Here is a 17821-nt window from a genome sequence, read left to right as displayed (position 1 = left end):
ACGCAGCGGGACATAGCAGCTCTGCTGCATATCAAATGAGAGAAACACAGTTACCTTGTGCAATAAGCAGTAAAATATATGAGGTGGAAACGAAGGCTGTAAGGAAAGATTATCCATGTGGTTTAGAACTAAAGAAGGTGCAAAGATACAACAATAAGAGTTAATAACTTTTTCTAATCCCCAGTTTGAGTGCCGGTTTGGGCACTAGATCCTTATCATTGTGAGATTATAGGACCAATGCCTTGAAGGAGGTCCTTACTTTCCAGCTGCTTCTCTCAGTTAAACATTTATCATCAAAGGAAAGTGGTAGATTAAATTAAGTGAGGAAATAGGCACATCACAATTATAGAAGAATAAAATATGTAATTTTGACAACTGTCTATAAAGGCATAAAGTGGTTCAGCTTTGGTGGCTTCAGTTCAGTATGTTTTGGTTAATTTTCAGTACAGTTTAGTTTGAAATGGAAATAAATAATATCCAAGATGATACAGTTAGCAGGCTAAATATTCATGAATAAAAATCAAATCTTTTAAATTTTTCCCTAGGCCGACTCCTGTAACAGATGATCAACTTTCACCTTGATGCCCTGTAGGCTTTAAAGAAACTGTATGGAGCCTGCGCTCTTAATCCTTACGTTTACATGCAGAGAGTAATCGGACTGCGAAAAAAAAAAAAAACTAATTGCACACACCCCGTTACTATGGATGGAGGTTCGAAGCTCGAACCGGTGAGAGAGTAGTTCTGAAAGAGTTCACATTTGGCAGATTTGACCTGCTGGAGGATGTTCTCAGCTCTCCCACTAAACATGCAAGTTGCAAAAGTCTTGTAACTAGCTGTGCAGAACACAGAGTGTTGATAACCAGTTCGGGGTCCAAAAGTCAACTGTTCATTAGTGCGAGCTGCACTGGCATGTTGTCCTCTGTAATACAGGCACAAGCTTGAGCAGCTACATTTGTCCAGCTGCAGCCCGATTGATTGTTACATGGCATCTGAATAATACGGACTAGACATTTTGCGCCCAGTGGATTTGGGAGGATCGTTCGGCAGACCCTCAATCGACGTGCCAGGGCTACATGCACTTTGGACAATCGATTTAAATTGGACTTGGCAACTTCAGATGAGATTTTCCTGTCTTGCATGTAAACGCACTGATGGGTCCCTGGATACAGAGGACATTTAAACATTTTTGTCCTTCTCAGTTTACGGACAGGCCATGTCTCATGTTCAGCTCAGGACCTCCAGAACTCCAGGCACACTGAGCCGCAGAGGCCGCACAAGCATAAATTCATGATGATTGGTGCAGGTGCTGTGCTTTAAGCAGTGACCATTCAGAACAGAGTGAGCATTGGTTTAAACACACTGGATTTCAGCATTGAAACTGGTGGCACAAATGAGTGGGGCTCCTTCTGATTCAGATTGGATAATCGACAGGCAGAAAAGCGAAAAATCACTTCTTGACAAAACAAACTTAAACTACGACTGCAGCATAAAATAAAATCACCAAATTTGATATGTTATGTTATATGATAACGTTGGAAAAGGTATAATCAAAGCGTTTGTATTTGAGCTAGCGCACCTGAGCAAACTGAAAAGAGTTGATTTTGTGCAGTGTAAACATGCCCTTGTGTCAGCTTGAGCTCTGCCAAAACTACTGCCAAAAGTACCACTGTTTTATAGCATCTACGCTTCCAGCGGCTCTTTCCATTTGTCTGTGCGAGTTTGTCCTTAACGTCCTCAAATCTGCAGTGTAATAAAATTCAGACAGTGAAGAGGAGAGTCACAATATTCAAAGGCACATCTCTTTGGAGACAAGAGTTCAAAGTTCATGTAGAAGCTGTAAAAAACCTCTTGGCTTTAGGCTTTTCTTTTGTGAATCAGTGATTCAGCCCTCTCCAGTCTCCTTCACTTTATCACATCGTCCTCTCCTCAAAAAATATCCCCTTGTTTTCATTCTTTAAATTTTCATTGCACCTTTCTTACTCTTGTTTGAGGACATGTATACTTTGCATAATTTACTCTTTGCATTATGCTACTCTTTGCTTCAACATCCTGGCCCTATTTTCATCTTGTATTGTAATGTGCTGATAATGTTCTTCCGTTTGACAATTGTCCATGGATTGGATTAACATAAATTGATTGACTTTACATTAAGCATGCTTGATTAATTTCAGAACGGCGGCTGGATGACTGGATGGTGAACATTACATTGTTGACTGATGCTTGGTCCCTGTTAGTTGTTAACACACTCTTTATTCCTGAAGATTTACTGGCCCAAAGCCTTTATTTGAAAGGACAGCTGTAGCGTGAAATGGGTAAAGAGAGGGTGCAGGCACTTGGCAAATGGCTGATGCCTGGTACCGAACCCAAAATGCTGCGGAGGCAGACACTGCACATGTGCAACACCTTAAACCACTGCACCACGGACAAGAACATGCTGCATATTTTTTCCAAATGTTCTTGTCAGGATTGGGAAAATTATCACTATTACAACAGTAATCCAGTCACAGTGAGAACAGTGTACTTATACACTTCCCAGAACATTGCCGGGTCAGCTCCGTTCACACTTAACCTGACATTTGTCTCTCTGCATTCTATCACTGTAGCAATGTGCTGCATTATTTACATTGAATACAAATTAAACTTAACTGTACAGTGTACCGCGACCCCGAAAGGGAACAAGCGGTAGAAAAAGGATGGATGGATGTACAGTGTAACCATGGAAACCAAGCTCGTCACCAAAGAAACACATACACTTTCCTAGCTTTAGTCCAAACTTTTTTCACTGAGGGCTGCATTTTGAAAATTATACGGAGCAGAGAGCTACAAACCACCTGACAATGTTGAATTTGTCGAATGACAAAGTGAATTATTTGACATTTTTAATTTCACATTGTTTCGATGAGCCTCCACACCTTCAATAAGACTTGGAACATTAATATTAGGTTGGTATAACATCAAAATGACAAACTTAGCAGGAAGCCGGAGGGCCAACAAAAATTGGTCTGAGGGCCGCATTTGGCCCCCGGACTGTAGTTTGGACACACCTGACATAAGGGAACTGTTTTTGTTGTGTTATAGTGATTTACTGCATTATTTATCTAAGGTCTGATTGTTTATTGTCTCTATGAATGCAGCATAGCTGCCTTTAAATTATTTGCATCATATCTATCTAAGAATGGCCTCTAAGATATTCATTCAAGTGTCATAATGATGTAAATGTATGCATTTTCTTTGTTTCAACATTAAGTATTTTATATGGACATGAAGTCTATTATTCTGGTTGGACCTCAGTGCACCATTTGACACCATCGACCACTTCATTCTACTGCAGCGGTTAGAATATGATGTAGGTGTCAGAGCTGGTTTAAATTCTATCTATCGGATAGGTACCAGTTAGCTCATTACCTACGGTAACGCAGGGTTCAGTCCTCAGTCCAATGTTGAAGAGGCTGACACAGTCTCTTCATTTAAGACCAGGCTTAAAACGTTCCTCCTAGAAATAGCTTGTGGTAAGGCGAGTTAGGAACAGAACAAAAAACTACAGTTTCCCAGTTACGCTGCCCTAGGAGCAGGAGTATGGCAGCTGGAGCACCTCTGCTTCTGACTACTTTTCCTATGAACAATATTTAACATACTGGTTCACTTGTGTCTGTTCACTGTTGTTCACGTCTAGTTCTCCTTCTTCTACTCCTCTCGGGAAGTGGTGCTGTTTCAGCCGGTGAAGACCTGTAGATGCTCCTTGGCTGCCTGGAGGAACTCTCTCTACTCTAGATGAACGCCTCTTCATCTGCCTGGATGAACTCTCTCTACTCTAGATGAACGCCTCTTCATCTGCCTGGATGAACTCTCTCTACTCTAGATGAACGCCTCTTCATCTGCCTGGATGAACTCTCTCTACTCTAGATGAACGCCTCTTCATCTGCCTGGATGAACTCTCTCTACTCTAGATGAACGCCTCTTCATCTGCCTGGAGGAACTCTCTCTACTCTAGATGAATGCCTCTTCATCTGCCTGGATGAACTCTCTCTACTCTAGATGAACGACTCTTCATCTGCCTGGATGAACTCTCTCTACTCTAGATGAACGCCTCTTCATCTGCCTGGATGAACTCTCTCTACTCTAGATGAACGCCTCTTCATCTGCCTGGAGGAACTCTCTCTACTCTAGATTAATGCCTCTTCATCTGCCTGGAGGAACTCTCTCTACTCTAGATGACTGCCTCTTCATCTGCCTGGATGAACTCTCTCTACTCTAGATGAATGCCTCTTCATCTGCCTGGAGGAACTCTCTCTACTCTAGATGAATGCCTCTTCATCTGCCTGGATGAACTCTCTCTACTCTAGATGAATGCCTCTTCATCTGCCTGGATGAACTCTCTCTACTCTAGATGAACGCCTCTTCATCTGCCTGGAGGAACTCTCTCTACTCTAGATGAATGCCTCTTCATCTGCCTGGATGAACTCTCTTGCTAGAAGAACCACCCTCTCCTCCTGAGAGGTTCTGGCTCCACAGTCTAAGCTCGTCAGCCTGTCCGTCCGTGGGAGTAGGATCTCTTCTTCAAGGTGATTCTCCCAGAGGTTTCTACTTTCTCCTAGAGGTTTTGTAGTTTTTACTTGCAGAGAAAGAAAGTCTAAGAACAGGGGATGTTTGGTCATTTGCTAATTTCCTATGCACATTGTTTAATCTGTTTTTCACTGTTGCACTTTGAGGCAACTGCTGTTGTGGGTGTTACAAAAATAAATGTAATTGAATTGAAGTATGATCATTTACACTAAAGATATTCGCTTCCATAGATTTTACTGTTTAAAGTAGCCCACTACATCCCCCAACACCTTTTTAGATAATGTAGTGAAATGAGACATTTAACATTAGGTTCTCCAATGGGCTTGTTGTACTAATAAGTATTTCAAACTGTGGTGAAAGGTGCTTAAGCGTAAGAACAATTAGCTCTATTTAAACTACAGCTGTGGGCTCTTCTTGCTGCTTCTTGCTCCGCTGACATGTCGGCCATGTTTTCTGTAAGGTGCAGTTTGTGAACAGGCATCTCCTCGGCCCCTGGTGCTCACTGGGGAGTTCCCATAATGAGGCAAGAGCAGCTGGACGCAGGTGTGCAGATAAACCTAACACATAATTCCACTGGGCCTCCGACAGCCCACCCCACTTCCACCGGCCTTATCTCTTTTTTAACTAGTTAGGGTCTAGTTCTGGTTTCATCCGGTTTCATCCGGATTTATATCAAGGTGCCAAGCTCTGATATAATCCTAATTTAGTTTTTATTGGTCACTATGGCCATGAATTATATTATAAATCCTTGATAACATCTGACATAAAATTCTGTCTACTCAAAAATGGGTGAAATGGCAGCCGAAATTTATGACTAAAGCAAAAAACCAACTTTAAGTGGTATGTTTTTTGAGGGAAGAACAATAAGGAGGTAGAAAAAAAAAATAAAAAAAGTGTGTTGAGTATTCATTCAGGTTAGATCCTCCTTCTGCTTTGATTTAACTTGAACTGGTTAAGACCGGCTAAGCCCTATACAAAGGTGGGTAAAATAGCCAAAATGTGTACTCAATAAATAATAATCAACACACAAATTACAAAAACAAATCATGGCAACACTTATAATAAAGTGGTACTCATATCGTGTCTAATAAGTTGTAAAAAATGCAAATGTTTGAATCATCTTGTAGACGTACTCATAGTGGGTGGTGGAACCAAAACCTTTACTCAGTTAAGAATATTGTGACATCAACGTAAATATTACTCAAATACAAGAATACCAGTTTGAAATGTACTGTACCTTTTCTTCAAAATGTTACAGACGTTAATATAACTGAGTAATACCTACTTCTGGCCCAACAATCGAGGCTGAGACCTACCGGTTTAGCCTGTGTCTTCATCTCTCTTTGTCTCCTCTCAAATCTCCTCGCACCTTTCTTCTGCTCTATTTACACGTCCTTATTAACTTTTCCTCACCACATGCTCCAATGGTATCATCCTATTCCCAGAGAAACCGTCTTTTATTCCTGCAGCGCGAGGGTCACCTGGCCCCGCACTGTCACCTCTGTGTCTCTCATCCCTCTCCTTCTGCCGATTGCTCTTTCCACAAGCCATTTTCCTTCACTAGTTCTTTTCTTCACCTCAATAGCCAGATTTTTAGGACCCTATAGTGTTACCTTTCTCGCAGGTGGAGCCGCTGTAGCTAGGCAGACAAAGGCAGACAAAGGAGTTGATCTCGTCGATGCAGGTTCCACCGTTTTGGCATGGATTGGACTGGCAGTCGTCGATGTCTGGGGAAGGGAAGGAAGAAAAGCCAAGTTACAAACAGCAAAATGTTTTCCCCCCAAATACATGAAAGGTACTCTTGTAACACTGTGTAGCATTCATCCAAGTATTTTAAGGCGAGTGCTTAATTGAGGCATCTACTGAAGACAGCAACATAAAACACAATCCACTTGAAAAGAAATCTATTATTTTAGGCCAATATATTTTTGGATCTGGGCAATATTTTTTAATAGCGTGTGTTTTGATAGCAGCTTCGTTCATTGTTCATACTAGTTTCGTACTTTGGAGCACCTTTCTTTGTTCAAACCCTTTATTAAAAATCTACCACAGGCAAAAGTTCAACCTTTGGGAGCGATTAGATAAGTTTTAAAGAAACTTATAATTAAATTGAATTGATTGAACTTCAAATGTGAGTGGTTTGGGATGCACTGGAGCATATGATACTAATTGTAATGTGTTTTCAGAGTCTGCTGTCGAGCTCCGGAGCTATGGGGTGTTAAAAATTGGCATTGACGAAAGTTGATAATAAAAACAATAACACAAAATGTCTTGGCATTTATTAATCTTTCTGCTTATTCCAACAGTAAATGGCTGCAGATTTATGGACAATGGTCAAGTGCGAACACAGTATATGACATTTATTCACTATGGGACATTTCAATTCACACATTTTTTCACTGCCATTTGAATAACAAAGGAACTCAAAGGAACCAACAGCCATACCTTAAAATGTTAGTGCATTTTTTGCAGAAGTTACTATAGAAAGCATTTGCATCATTAGACACACTATATAGACACAGGTGTTGGTTAATGTGGATGTTTTATTCTGTCGAAAAACAGCCCGTCTCCATTGGATCTGGAATGGGGGCAAAATCATTAAAACTGCAGCCGGTAACACACAATCCTGTGCGTTCCTAACACAAAAACAGTGCCTGTCCCTGAGGCCTTGGCAAGAGGTCACCGGAGTGGGATAGAAAGGGGAGACTGAGAGTACTGCTTAAAACACAGGGAATGAGGAAGCAGCAGTGACAAAAAAGGGTTCAAGAGGAAAGACAGGAGCGGTGACATGGAGCAGTGAGTGAGGAGAGAAGGTGAGTCTGAGGCTAGATTACTGAGGACAGAGATGGGTTCAAGACCAGAAAAACACCAAAGAATAATATATAATGCTAAGTTCAAGGTGGGCATCAAGCAAATAAAATGCAAAAGACAAAATTTGGAACTGAGACATTCCATTTATGGCTCATACTGTTTGAATATGACATTTTTTATTAATGCCTTGACCTGTCATTTCTATAATAACATAATAACATTTCTATAATTACACGTAACCCCAAAATCACAAATCTAAAGCTACAGGGGTAAACGCTATAATATAACATTTAAACCTATCAAAGTGCTACAAACGCGTGATGATGAGCAACTACTGTAGCCACAAATGCCCTGGGGTAGACTGACAGAATCAAGGCTGCCAATCTACACTCAGCCCAATCGACTACCATTCACATGTAGGCAAGGATGGTGAAATGTCTTTTTTACACCAAAAACAAACATGCTGGGGTTGATGTGCTGACCTTCGGGTTGGGAAACACAACACTTGACCACAAAGTGGTTGCTGCCGCACTAACACTTTACCATGGCCCTATTTACACACCAGGGTATGGGAAGGTGAGTAAAGCGTCTTGCCTAATAATACAGAAGCTGCATGCACCGGTGGGAGCAGGAATTAAACCATCAGCCTTTGAGTTAGAGGACAAATGCTCTATGTGAATGGTAGGGAAGTCACTCCTCAGAGCAGGGCCAGATGAGGCAGTTGATTCTAGAACTGTCCAAGGAACAAACTCGCAGAGAGCCCAGTGTAATACCACCTAACATCTGTTCTCATTAGTTGCAGGAGCACAAGGCCAAAGAGTCCAGGAGCGCTGCAGCAGGTACACAAGCCCGATCCGTCATTAGACTTTTAATACAGACACTGAAGGACTGCAGCCAACTGACCTCTGATCCCTCTTGCCTCTCTGAAATCTGAGCTAATGAGCGCGCAAATACATGAACACAAGAGAGTGCAAGCTATACAGGACAACCAGGAGACTGTTCTATAAAACTGGAGAGTTTCTCAAGGATTTTGTAGGAGGCAAACTTTTTGACGAGCAAACAAAGCCAGTAGACCAAAGAAAAGTATAAATCGCCTCAGAGCGGAGGCTTCTATAGGAGGAAAAGTACTGAAATATCTATTTTTATTATGAGCATAAGTCTATAAATGCAGAAAAAACAAAAATATAAATTTAGTCATGAGTTAATTTTCAGAAGAATGTAGTGCTGAGTAAGTATAGTTCTACATTATATTTCAAAATAGCATTTCCACTATTTTCCTTCATACAGTACTTGTATTTATGCATTCATATAGTTTCATACATGATTATTACTCATGGTCAAAAGTTACGCTATGACTAATTGGTCTCTATAAAATTTTTAAACTCTTGAGTTTATGGGATAGAAGACAAACCAAACATGCCTACTCTACTCAATTTTCAGCGTTCTGTAATACCATACAACCAGTATATCTTTCCTACTTTATATCATTGTTAGTATAATGCCACGCCACAGAGAGCAAGTTGGTGCTCTTATCCTAGCAGGCTGGACAATAACACTGATTGGAGACTAAACGTAGTCTGTACAGGGTTCCTTTGTAATTGATGGAAGCAGATAACACACCAACACTTGAGCCATACACAACTGGATAAAGTGCTACAACCGAAATATGTTTCATGCCTCTTTGAGTCTCTCAGATTGGACAGGTGCCATGATTGACTGATAGGACGTATCTGCTGAGCACTGACACATATGAAGACAAACAGAGATTTATCTGGGGTGGACTGAGGAAGAATGTCCAGACACAGCGGGGGCGGTGTCAGCTGACTGAATATGTGCGGGTCGCTCGAGGCATGAGCCCAAAAGCGTCACATGAATAATTGAGGAGAGACAGAGGAAGTGATAGCGAGACACGGAGAGGGACCCAGTCAGCAAACACAAATGGGACAACTGCACCAGGCTCGGGGTCAACCTCTCCCAATCTGCCTTTTGGGGTCATTTGTCAGCCCAATACATCAAAAGATATCCCAGATGCCATGTCAAACATGAACTTCATCACCCCCGGCTTTGCCATTCAAAGTTCCAATCCAGCGTGTTGTCCGATTTTAAGAGTTGGATTTATATTTTTCATTCTTGTGACAGCTGGAGTGGTGAAAAACAAACCATTCCTAATTTCTCAATGCACTAAGTTCAGCCAAGAACTGTCCAGCAGAGTCCAAGCTGAAGGTAAGGTAAGTTTGGTGCAGCCTTGTGGTGTCTTGTGCCTTTAAAAGTTTGTGCATGTGACGTGTGCTCTCTCATTATTTACAGCCTGCCCCAAGTCCCTTTTTATTATTTCCTTTATTCTACATCGCATCATACACGCGGTATGATACTTATACAGTACTTTCTGATCACACACCCTTGATTTCTGTTGACGTGCACGGAACTGGTCAGTTTATTTGTTCGTTTGGCACAATTGTGTGTGCGCCAAAGTTTTATGCGTTTTGGATTTTGGTAACACCATCTGGTGGCCTGGTTTTTGAGGCGTTTTGGTAATCTCTCCCGCTCATTTGGTTCCTTTGAGTGCATCTTTGTTGGATTTGGATCATTTGACTCAGTTTCAATAAATCCAGGTGAGGAAACAGATATGAATATGAAGCACCTTCAGGCCGGTGTCCCTGTTAGGTTTAGAGGTGTCGCTTTTTTGGCATCGCCTATCTGTTTGCTTTAAATTGAAGCAACAGCTTGTTAGTGAGTTTAGTGACTTTCCTATGCCAGAAGAGAAGCAGAAGAGGAGGTGGTACTTTCTCTGACTCTGCTGCAGTGCTTGTCCGTCTTCTCAAACTTTACAGCAGTGTATCACAGAGCAGAGACCAGTCTGAGACCAGTCTAAAAAGTTACAATTCCTTTTGTAAAATGTGATTAGTGCTAGCACTAAACATAGATCTAAAATAGAAGTTGACCAAACTTACAGTTGGATTCCAGTTGGTTGCAAACACAAAACTTAACAGCTCCCGGTTTTTCCTTATCAATAATTGTCCTTTATCTCTGTTGAAACACACTATCCTTTATCATTGCTAATACCTTTCCAACTGCAAACTGATAATAATTTAAAAAGGTGTTTATCAAATGTCCCATCCAACTTTCCATGCTCAGAGAAATAATCACACATCAAACAGGAGGAAATGTCATTCCAACAAGCTGCTGATATATTTACTTGGCATTGTGCTTTGAAATAAAAACAGCAACAACTTAAGATGCCACATAGTGATTCGAGTCATTCACAGTGTGTATTTTTACATATTCTGAGGCTCTGAGTGCTTGTAAAGACTCGTGCAGTCCATTTTTAATGCCATAACTACTCCAAATACCTATTCAGCCAAGCTACTGCACTCCTACCAAAGCTCGGCAACAAATACACAAAACACAGCGGTTACATCCAGCCAGTTTTAAAGACTGGTAAAATATTAGGAATGTATTGCTTGAAGGCGTAGAAAAAAATGTCTCAGGAGTAATTGCGCTGGCAAATTGAGAAAAGTCTTAACAAAAAGAGCTTTATTAAGTAGGAAGATGAATGTGGGTAGACAATAAAGGAGGGAGAGCAAGAGAGAGGCTTAGAGAGAGGATTTAATGAGCAAACCAGGACACAAGACGAAAGCAGAAAAGTACAGAAACATAATTCTAAATAATTAAACTGATGCACATCTAAAGTACAATGTTGTGATCAAGACCAAGAACACTGACAACAACTAGGAGGTGAGCAAAGGTTTCCTCATTATTCCTGGCAAATATGCTTATACCAGATGAGCGCTGGAGGGAGGCGTAGAAAATGTGTATCTCAGTGCGTAGACTAAATGCCAGACGCACAGATCAAACAGCAGTGTGATCAATTACACAGACAACCTTTGAACTGGTAAATGCCACCCAGAGCCGGTACCGCTGACAGGGCTGGGCCGAGGGCACGGGAGGTACGAGTGAGGCAGCAACGAGAGAACTGGCAGAGGAAGGATCTGGTGACAAGGGCCATCCAACTCATTAACTATAGGACACACAAGGGGAAACATTACCCCCTTGTTATTTTACATTAATTGCTTGAAACCATTGTAAACCAAGCCCACAATTGAACTAATTAAGCTTTATCATAATTAAATTATTCAGCAATTGAATATTTAATTAGCACAATAAATGAGAGCCACTGTACAAAAACACATGCTTTATATGACAAGAACTAAAGCACCCAGAAGAACTAAAGCAGGCATGTCGGTGTAATCCCTCATTTGTCCAGGAGAGTTCCGTTGTAGAAAAAGATTCAGTTGTAGTCATGTTTGAAAAACAAGGCCTTTTTTGACTTTCATCCAAGAGTCATTCTCAATCTGTAGATCTAGTCTGAGAACTCCGATATTTATCCTATTGTTGCGTAAACCCTGCCTACTGGGCGGAACCTTCTGTTACTAGCCCCTGAAACTAACCTTCTTTGTTACCCTAACAGCCCTATAATGGGCCATAGAAATCCTATTGTTATCGACTATAGCAATATAGCAATAAAACCTAAAGACTAGATTGAGACGTTTGGGTGAATGTCGAAATGTCAAAAACAGCGTCCAGGTGACTACAACTGAATCTTTTTCTACAATAAACCAGGTTTATACCATGGTATGCATAAGGGGTTTCTGCACAGTTGGAACTGTTGTTTTTTTAGTTCTGGGTGCTACTTTTTTGTTTTTCTCCCCATTTGATGCATGTTCACACAAAGTAGTACATGTACATTGCCTTTGTTGGGAATTTTTTTTCTAAGTTGGGAAACTTAGAGACACTTGATTTGTCCTCTAGATAAATTACTTGGTCACTGTAGCTCCAAAAATAAAACTACTAATTAAATAGTAATTAAAGTTCGGAATAACTGAACAATTGAGTTTTATTGTTAATTTAAATGTTGACAGTTTTTTGTCCGTGGTGCACAACAAATATTTATGTGCAAGTTCAAAGTGCTCAAAAGGAGTAGGATGAGAGGGAAAATATAATTTTAGTTTTCCAACCCCTCTGAATTAAATATTGAAATGTTCCACACTGTACGGATGCTATTTTCAAAGCCAGTTCAGTCACCATTGCTGTGTGAACGTGAGGTGGTTCTTTAGGCTAAGTAGGAAGTGGGGGATTAAAGAGACTTAGTTCTTGGCACTGTTTGTGCAAAAACACCCAAGAACCTAAGTGTGGCACTATTCTTGCAGTCACTCTGAAACCACTGGGAACATGAAAGAAGGAACTCAAACTGTCACTGTCTTTCCAACCCTTTTATTGTGTGACAGCAGTGACGGATCTGGTCGGCCATTTTACACTGTCCTAATTGCCGCTGAACCACAGTCGACATTATGTAAAAATAAATGAACATGACGCGGAGGAAAAGGGAGGCTTTGAAATGGAAATGTTTGTGACACAAAGGTTTGGGCTCAAAGGGGTTTTGTGTTTGTCATCTTTCATTGTGCGAGACCTCAGATGATTGACTTCCTTGAGCACGCCGAGGGGCCCTGGCATTTCAATGGCCTTCTACAAAGATGGATCATTTCTGTTTTGGGCGGTGCACATTCAAACAGCCTGCCAACTTAATGGACCATGTTATTCCATGTAAATAACTGTAGAGGTATAAGCCACTACAAAAGTAAGGTACACTTTATTGCTATCTGCAGCACCCTGGTACCAAGAGGAAGGATTGCATATTGTGTATGTTTCAGGTAACAAAAGCACTTACGAGGAATAGTCTCATGCTTAAACAGTTCAGTATGCTCTACGAAATCCAGAATCTGTGTTATTGAGTGGTTATAATGTTATGCTTGACGGTTGATGAGGGTAGCTCAAAATGTAATTTATTTACGCGCAAATTATTCTTCATTATCATGATACAACATCTGGCAGTGGCCTCAGGTGGTATTAGTTGAACGTAGTGTTGCTTGGAAAAAAAAGTGCTGCAGTTTATGGCATGCACAAAACAAAGGTGAGCAGAAGAGGAGACACATAAATGAAAAGAGTCTCGATCAACTCCTGTATGACATGTTTATCCCCAAAGCAACAAAAATGAAGCTACAGCCTGAAGAATCTGCTAAGGGCTTCCCATTAAAGTGTTTTCGATCTTCTCTTTGATTTGTGAAGTGCAGAACTTATGGTTCATATAAAAGACATATAAACTTCTCAGGCTGAAAGCCACAGTGATATGGATCTCAAACTTTGTCTTTCCAAGATGACAAAAATATAAGAAAGTCTAAAGTGATAGTCTGAAAGTGCGAACAACGTATTTGTTTTGTTGGTTTCATAGTCATAGAAACAAACAACACTTAACTTTGAACTCATGATGTACATTTAATTCTATATTAATTCTGTGTCAAAAAAAGAGAAAAAGACTAAAACTGAAGTGGTCTACCATGAAAAGCTTTCACCTACTGAGCTGCTGCCAGTGTGTTCAAAAACACTACAGTAGCTCCAATCCAGCCATTTAGTGTGAAACATAGGACTGCTTAACATTCTGATGAGTCTGCTTTACTGTAATGGAAAAACTACTGCAGGTGTTCCCGCACCGCAGATGAGGCACGCACAAAAGTACAAAATGTGTGTCTTTAGCACTTTTTTATCTTAAAGCCACAGCCTTCTCATAGAACATGGTAAAATATGTTGATCAGTACATAATTCCATGTGACAAATGCTTGATAAAAAAAAAACAACTGGCAGAACAGCGCAATGCTAAATATATTTAAAGCTTATGTGGTGCTTTTGATGATGACACATGGGCAAAATAATGGTCCAAAACTGCAGAAACTAAATGGATCTTATGGCACAGCGATTTCACAGCAGCAGTTTCCAGAGTCAGTAATGGTCCCGGTATCCAAAGGGAAAGGTTTGACATTTCAGGAAATGTGCTTATTGACTTTTAGGACAAAAGTTACAGAGAAAGATCAATAGTAGTGTCAGATCCGAGCCATTTAAAAAAAATAAAGACACTCATGTTGATGGGTGGGCTTGAAAAGTGCTTGAAATGTTATCGAGCATAGTCAGCGTTTTTGTTTTCTCCCCTGGCAAATAAAACCCACACAAAGGACAGTCACTTAAAAAAAGTTTGGGAACTGTATATTTCACAGGAGGGATACATTAATGCTTGTCTGTGTTTTTAATGTTTCTAAAGTAGCTTTGATTTAGTGTTGTTGCAATACAAACATTTCAAACATGATTATGATACTAAAGAAAGGGTTTGAGACTCGATACCAAACAAAATGTTATAAATACAAAAATTATGCTAATTGTAGCTTCTTTATATTACCACTAGTACAGCTATAGATGAAGACCCTCAAACTGATTCAGGAAAGGTCAAAGTTTGTTCTTTTGGTGTAAGTATTATTATTTTTTCCTGTATTGATACATATTTGAGTATCAATTCTAGTTTTACATTCAATTTGTATCTGTGTATAGGTTTTCTTGAAACTTTGTATCAGAGAGACTTGCTGTTGCTGCCTTCTTTATACAAAAGCTGGTCTTTCTATTTATTTCTATTTCTGTTCTAATAGCAATTTGTATTTTGGATCTACAAGAGACCTACACAATTGTACAAATCGGTGTAATCCCTCAATCGTCCAAGAGTGTTCCATTGTATTCACTTTATAGCCAACACCATAAACCAAAACAGGACTATAGCACAAGAAATCCTAGAAAGAAGACAAGAAAACCTGCTTGTGGTGAAATCATGTAGATGCACATTGTCAAAGCAGTGGTGCCCCGACCTTCACCTGTGTTTAACAGAACCACACAGAGAAATAAAGTCTGACTAGATGTTTGAGGACTCCCTGCAACTCTGATCCAAACTGAAGAACGTACCACAACTAGAGACACGCTTGAATTCAAGCTGTGATAAAAGTACAAAAAAAGTCCATGCTCCTGTTCCTGCTCCTGGCTGTGAAGATTTTGGGATCTACAGCCCCCAAACGTAATTACATATCGTAGCCTGGATGAGGCACAGAAAGCTGTTATGATGGCACATATCCAAACATGTTCAGTCCATTCTCATGTGGGCCCAAAAAACATTTATTTTACCCCCCACAGCGATGCATATAATATACAAAACAGCAAGGGGATGATGTTAATTCGTGAGAAAATGGCAATATGCGTGTGTGTGCGCCTACAATGTGTCTCGGACAGGTCTGTGCTTTGTTTGACAGAGGCTGCTGCAACATTCAGAACAGCCGGGGGAAAATGTAATGAGGTAAGGTGTCACAACATCTCCCATCGCTCGACTAACCTTCACTTCTGACAGTCTACGTGACGTGCGGCATGGGTGCGGGGCGTTCATTGGCCAGTTGGCTCACGGGTGTATGTATTTTGTGTAGGAGGAGAGAGAGGAAGAGAGCGTAAAGGGTTGTGAGTGCACTGGCCAAGGGAATAAGAAGCCGAGCAAGCTGCCACAGTGCTACCAGTTTATTTCTGTCGACGCACAGAAGGCCAGAGATATGGAAGGGTTTTTAACATGACAGCCAATGCAGACGAGAATGAGCACTGGTATTAATAGATATTCGACTCGGGTTTTACTGTCTTTTTCTTTTTTATTTCATGCTTCCTGTGCAGCCATTTCCCACACTATCTTCCATACTTCATTAGGCATTTCCGAATCCTAGTTTTTTCTCCCACCCCCCTTGAGCTCTCAACATCTCTATCCCTCTCTTCTGCTCTTGTCGCTGGCGTGGATGCCAGTGGGTCCAACAGGTGTCCCTTTTGGGTCGGGGCTGTTAGCTACCAATTACAGCTGCTGGGTCTAACAAATGTTACCAATCTGACAACTTTAGAGCATTGAAATAACTCAAGAGAAAAGCTTCAGCACTGTGAAGAAGTATAACATTTAAAAAAAATGGCAAACAAAATTAGGAAAGAGAAGGATGACTGAATACAAGAGGCTTTGAGAAATCAGGCTTCTACTAAGGTTCTGGTCTTGCCAATTCTGTGTCTGGACATGGACTTAATACTTTAAAACTTCTCATATTGGTCGAGATATTGCATCGCTTTGTCCTTTAAAATGGTAACAACTCAAAATATATTTATTGAATCTAGGCCTAGGCAAAATAATAAACTAGATTATATATTTTTCTCTTTTTGATCGATTTCAATGTTCAATTAAATGTATATTGCCTTATTAAAACAAAGAAAACTTTATATCAATATACACAAAAATCATAAAATGTAGTTTTCCAACGTCTGAACTAACCGGCTGTGGTCCTGTCGACTAAAAAGAACATTACTGACAACTAGAAAGGTTTTAATATCGATCTCAATTAAATTAATTGTACAGCCCTAATTGAAACTAACAATTCACAGTCATTTCATGGTGTTCAAAGGTGTTTGCAATAACCTTTCTTCAAAGCTTCATATCCGGCTCCTTTATTTCTTGGGGCACTTATAATACAATAAGTATGCACTTAAAGTGGAGCACTTCCCCTGGGGGCTGGATGACAGCCTTTCTCCGCCTCTTGTCGCCATTTCTGACATACTTTAAAAGCAAAAAGGTAAATTCATGTGTTGTATTTCGTTTTTCTTTGTTTGGTCTGTCAAGGGGAAACTTAAAACAGTGCAAACAAATAGATAAACAGGACAGGTTATTATCATGAGGTTCCGTCCGGTGGGCAGGGTTTACTCAGAGAAGGATAAATATCCGATTTCTCAGACAAGATCCGCAGATTGAGACGGACTCTTGAATGTCGAAACATAAATAAACTAAATTGGTGTTTTAGCTGTCTAAATAAAGTTTGAAAAATGTAAACAATATATTAGAATTAGAAAACAGCAAATAGTTTAATGTGAAACTATTATTTAATATTTTGTGGTACCGTAAATATATTTTTATCTCTTGCTAGGACTCATGTCTAATCTGGAACCTGCTGCCATGGTGATGTGGATAGGAAACTCAACTTTGTACTCACTCTGCAAGCATGTTTTTTGTTTTTTTTTGGCTTGATTATACAGGAGGTGAAATGAGGATGAGAGAAGGGAGGACATGCAGCAAACTGTTGGAGCCAGGATTCAAGCTCAAGAGGCTGCTGCACATGGAGCCTGGCACGTGTGCTGCCGCCTCAACCACTTGATCCGCTGGGCAGCATTGTGTAGGTTTTTTCATCTATGCAAGAACAATACCCTTCAAACGTTCTTCAAACTACAGAAATAAAGCAGCTGTCTCATCTAAGTTTTGAGAGTGAGAGTCCTTCAGCTCAGATGCATCACTCATATAGACACACCCAAGAGAATGATTCCCACATGTTCTTCTATTATTACAACACAAAATCGATAACAGCTCCTGTTTACAGTCTTATCGCTTACCTGTGAGTGTAGAAGGCTCAATAACAGTTTATCTGCTCCAAATGAATGTGTCACTAAATCAACATTAGGTTTTTGGTTATTTCAAACAAAAACAAAGCAAACGTCCTTGACATGCAATAGTTGCATCATT

The 17821-nt window shown here is 40.3% G+C and overlaps 2 protein-coding genes across 2 annotated transcripts in view; one reads left to right on the top strand and one right to left on the bottom strand.

Moving 5' to 3' along the window:
- polr2eb (RNA polymerase II, I and III subunit E, b) overlaps window positions 1–17821 on the top strand; it is a 311979-nt gene that overhangs the window by 154924 nt on the left and 139234 nt on the right. The gene's annotated exons all lie outside the window — the stretch shown is intronic.
- The window catches only part of ncanb (neurocan b), a 110266-nt gene that overhangs the window by 27501 nt on the left and 64944 nt on the right, over window positions 1–17821 (bottom strand). Inside the window, exon 9 of the mRNA XM_072438482.1 lies at window positions 6177–6290. Coding sequence (XP_072294583.1) covers window positions 6177–6290 — 114 coding nt within the window. The remainder of the gene's footprint in view (window positions 1–6176; window positions 6291–17821) is intronic.

The sequence above is a fragment of the Eucyclogobius newberryi genome, unplaced genomic scaffold (assembly GCF_026437365.1).
Source record: "Eucyclogobius newberryi isolate DKJ021-1_F unplaced genomic scaffold, fEucNew1.0.hap1 SCAF_9, whole genome shotgun sequence".
Classification (NCBI taxonomy): domain Eukaryota; kingdom Metazoa; phylum Chordata; class Actinopteri; order Gobiiformes; family Gobiidae; genus Eucyclogobius; species Eucyclogobius newberryi.
Note: the sequence above shows the minus strand (reverse complement) of the source record. Positions and strands in the feature narration are given on the sequence as shown.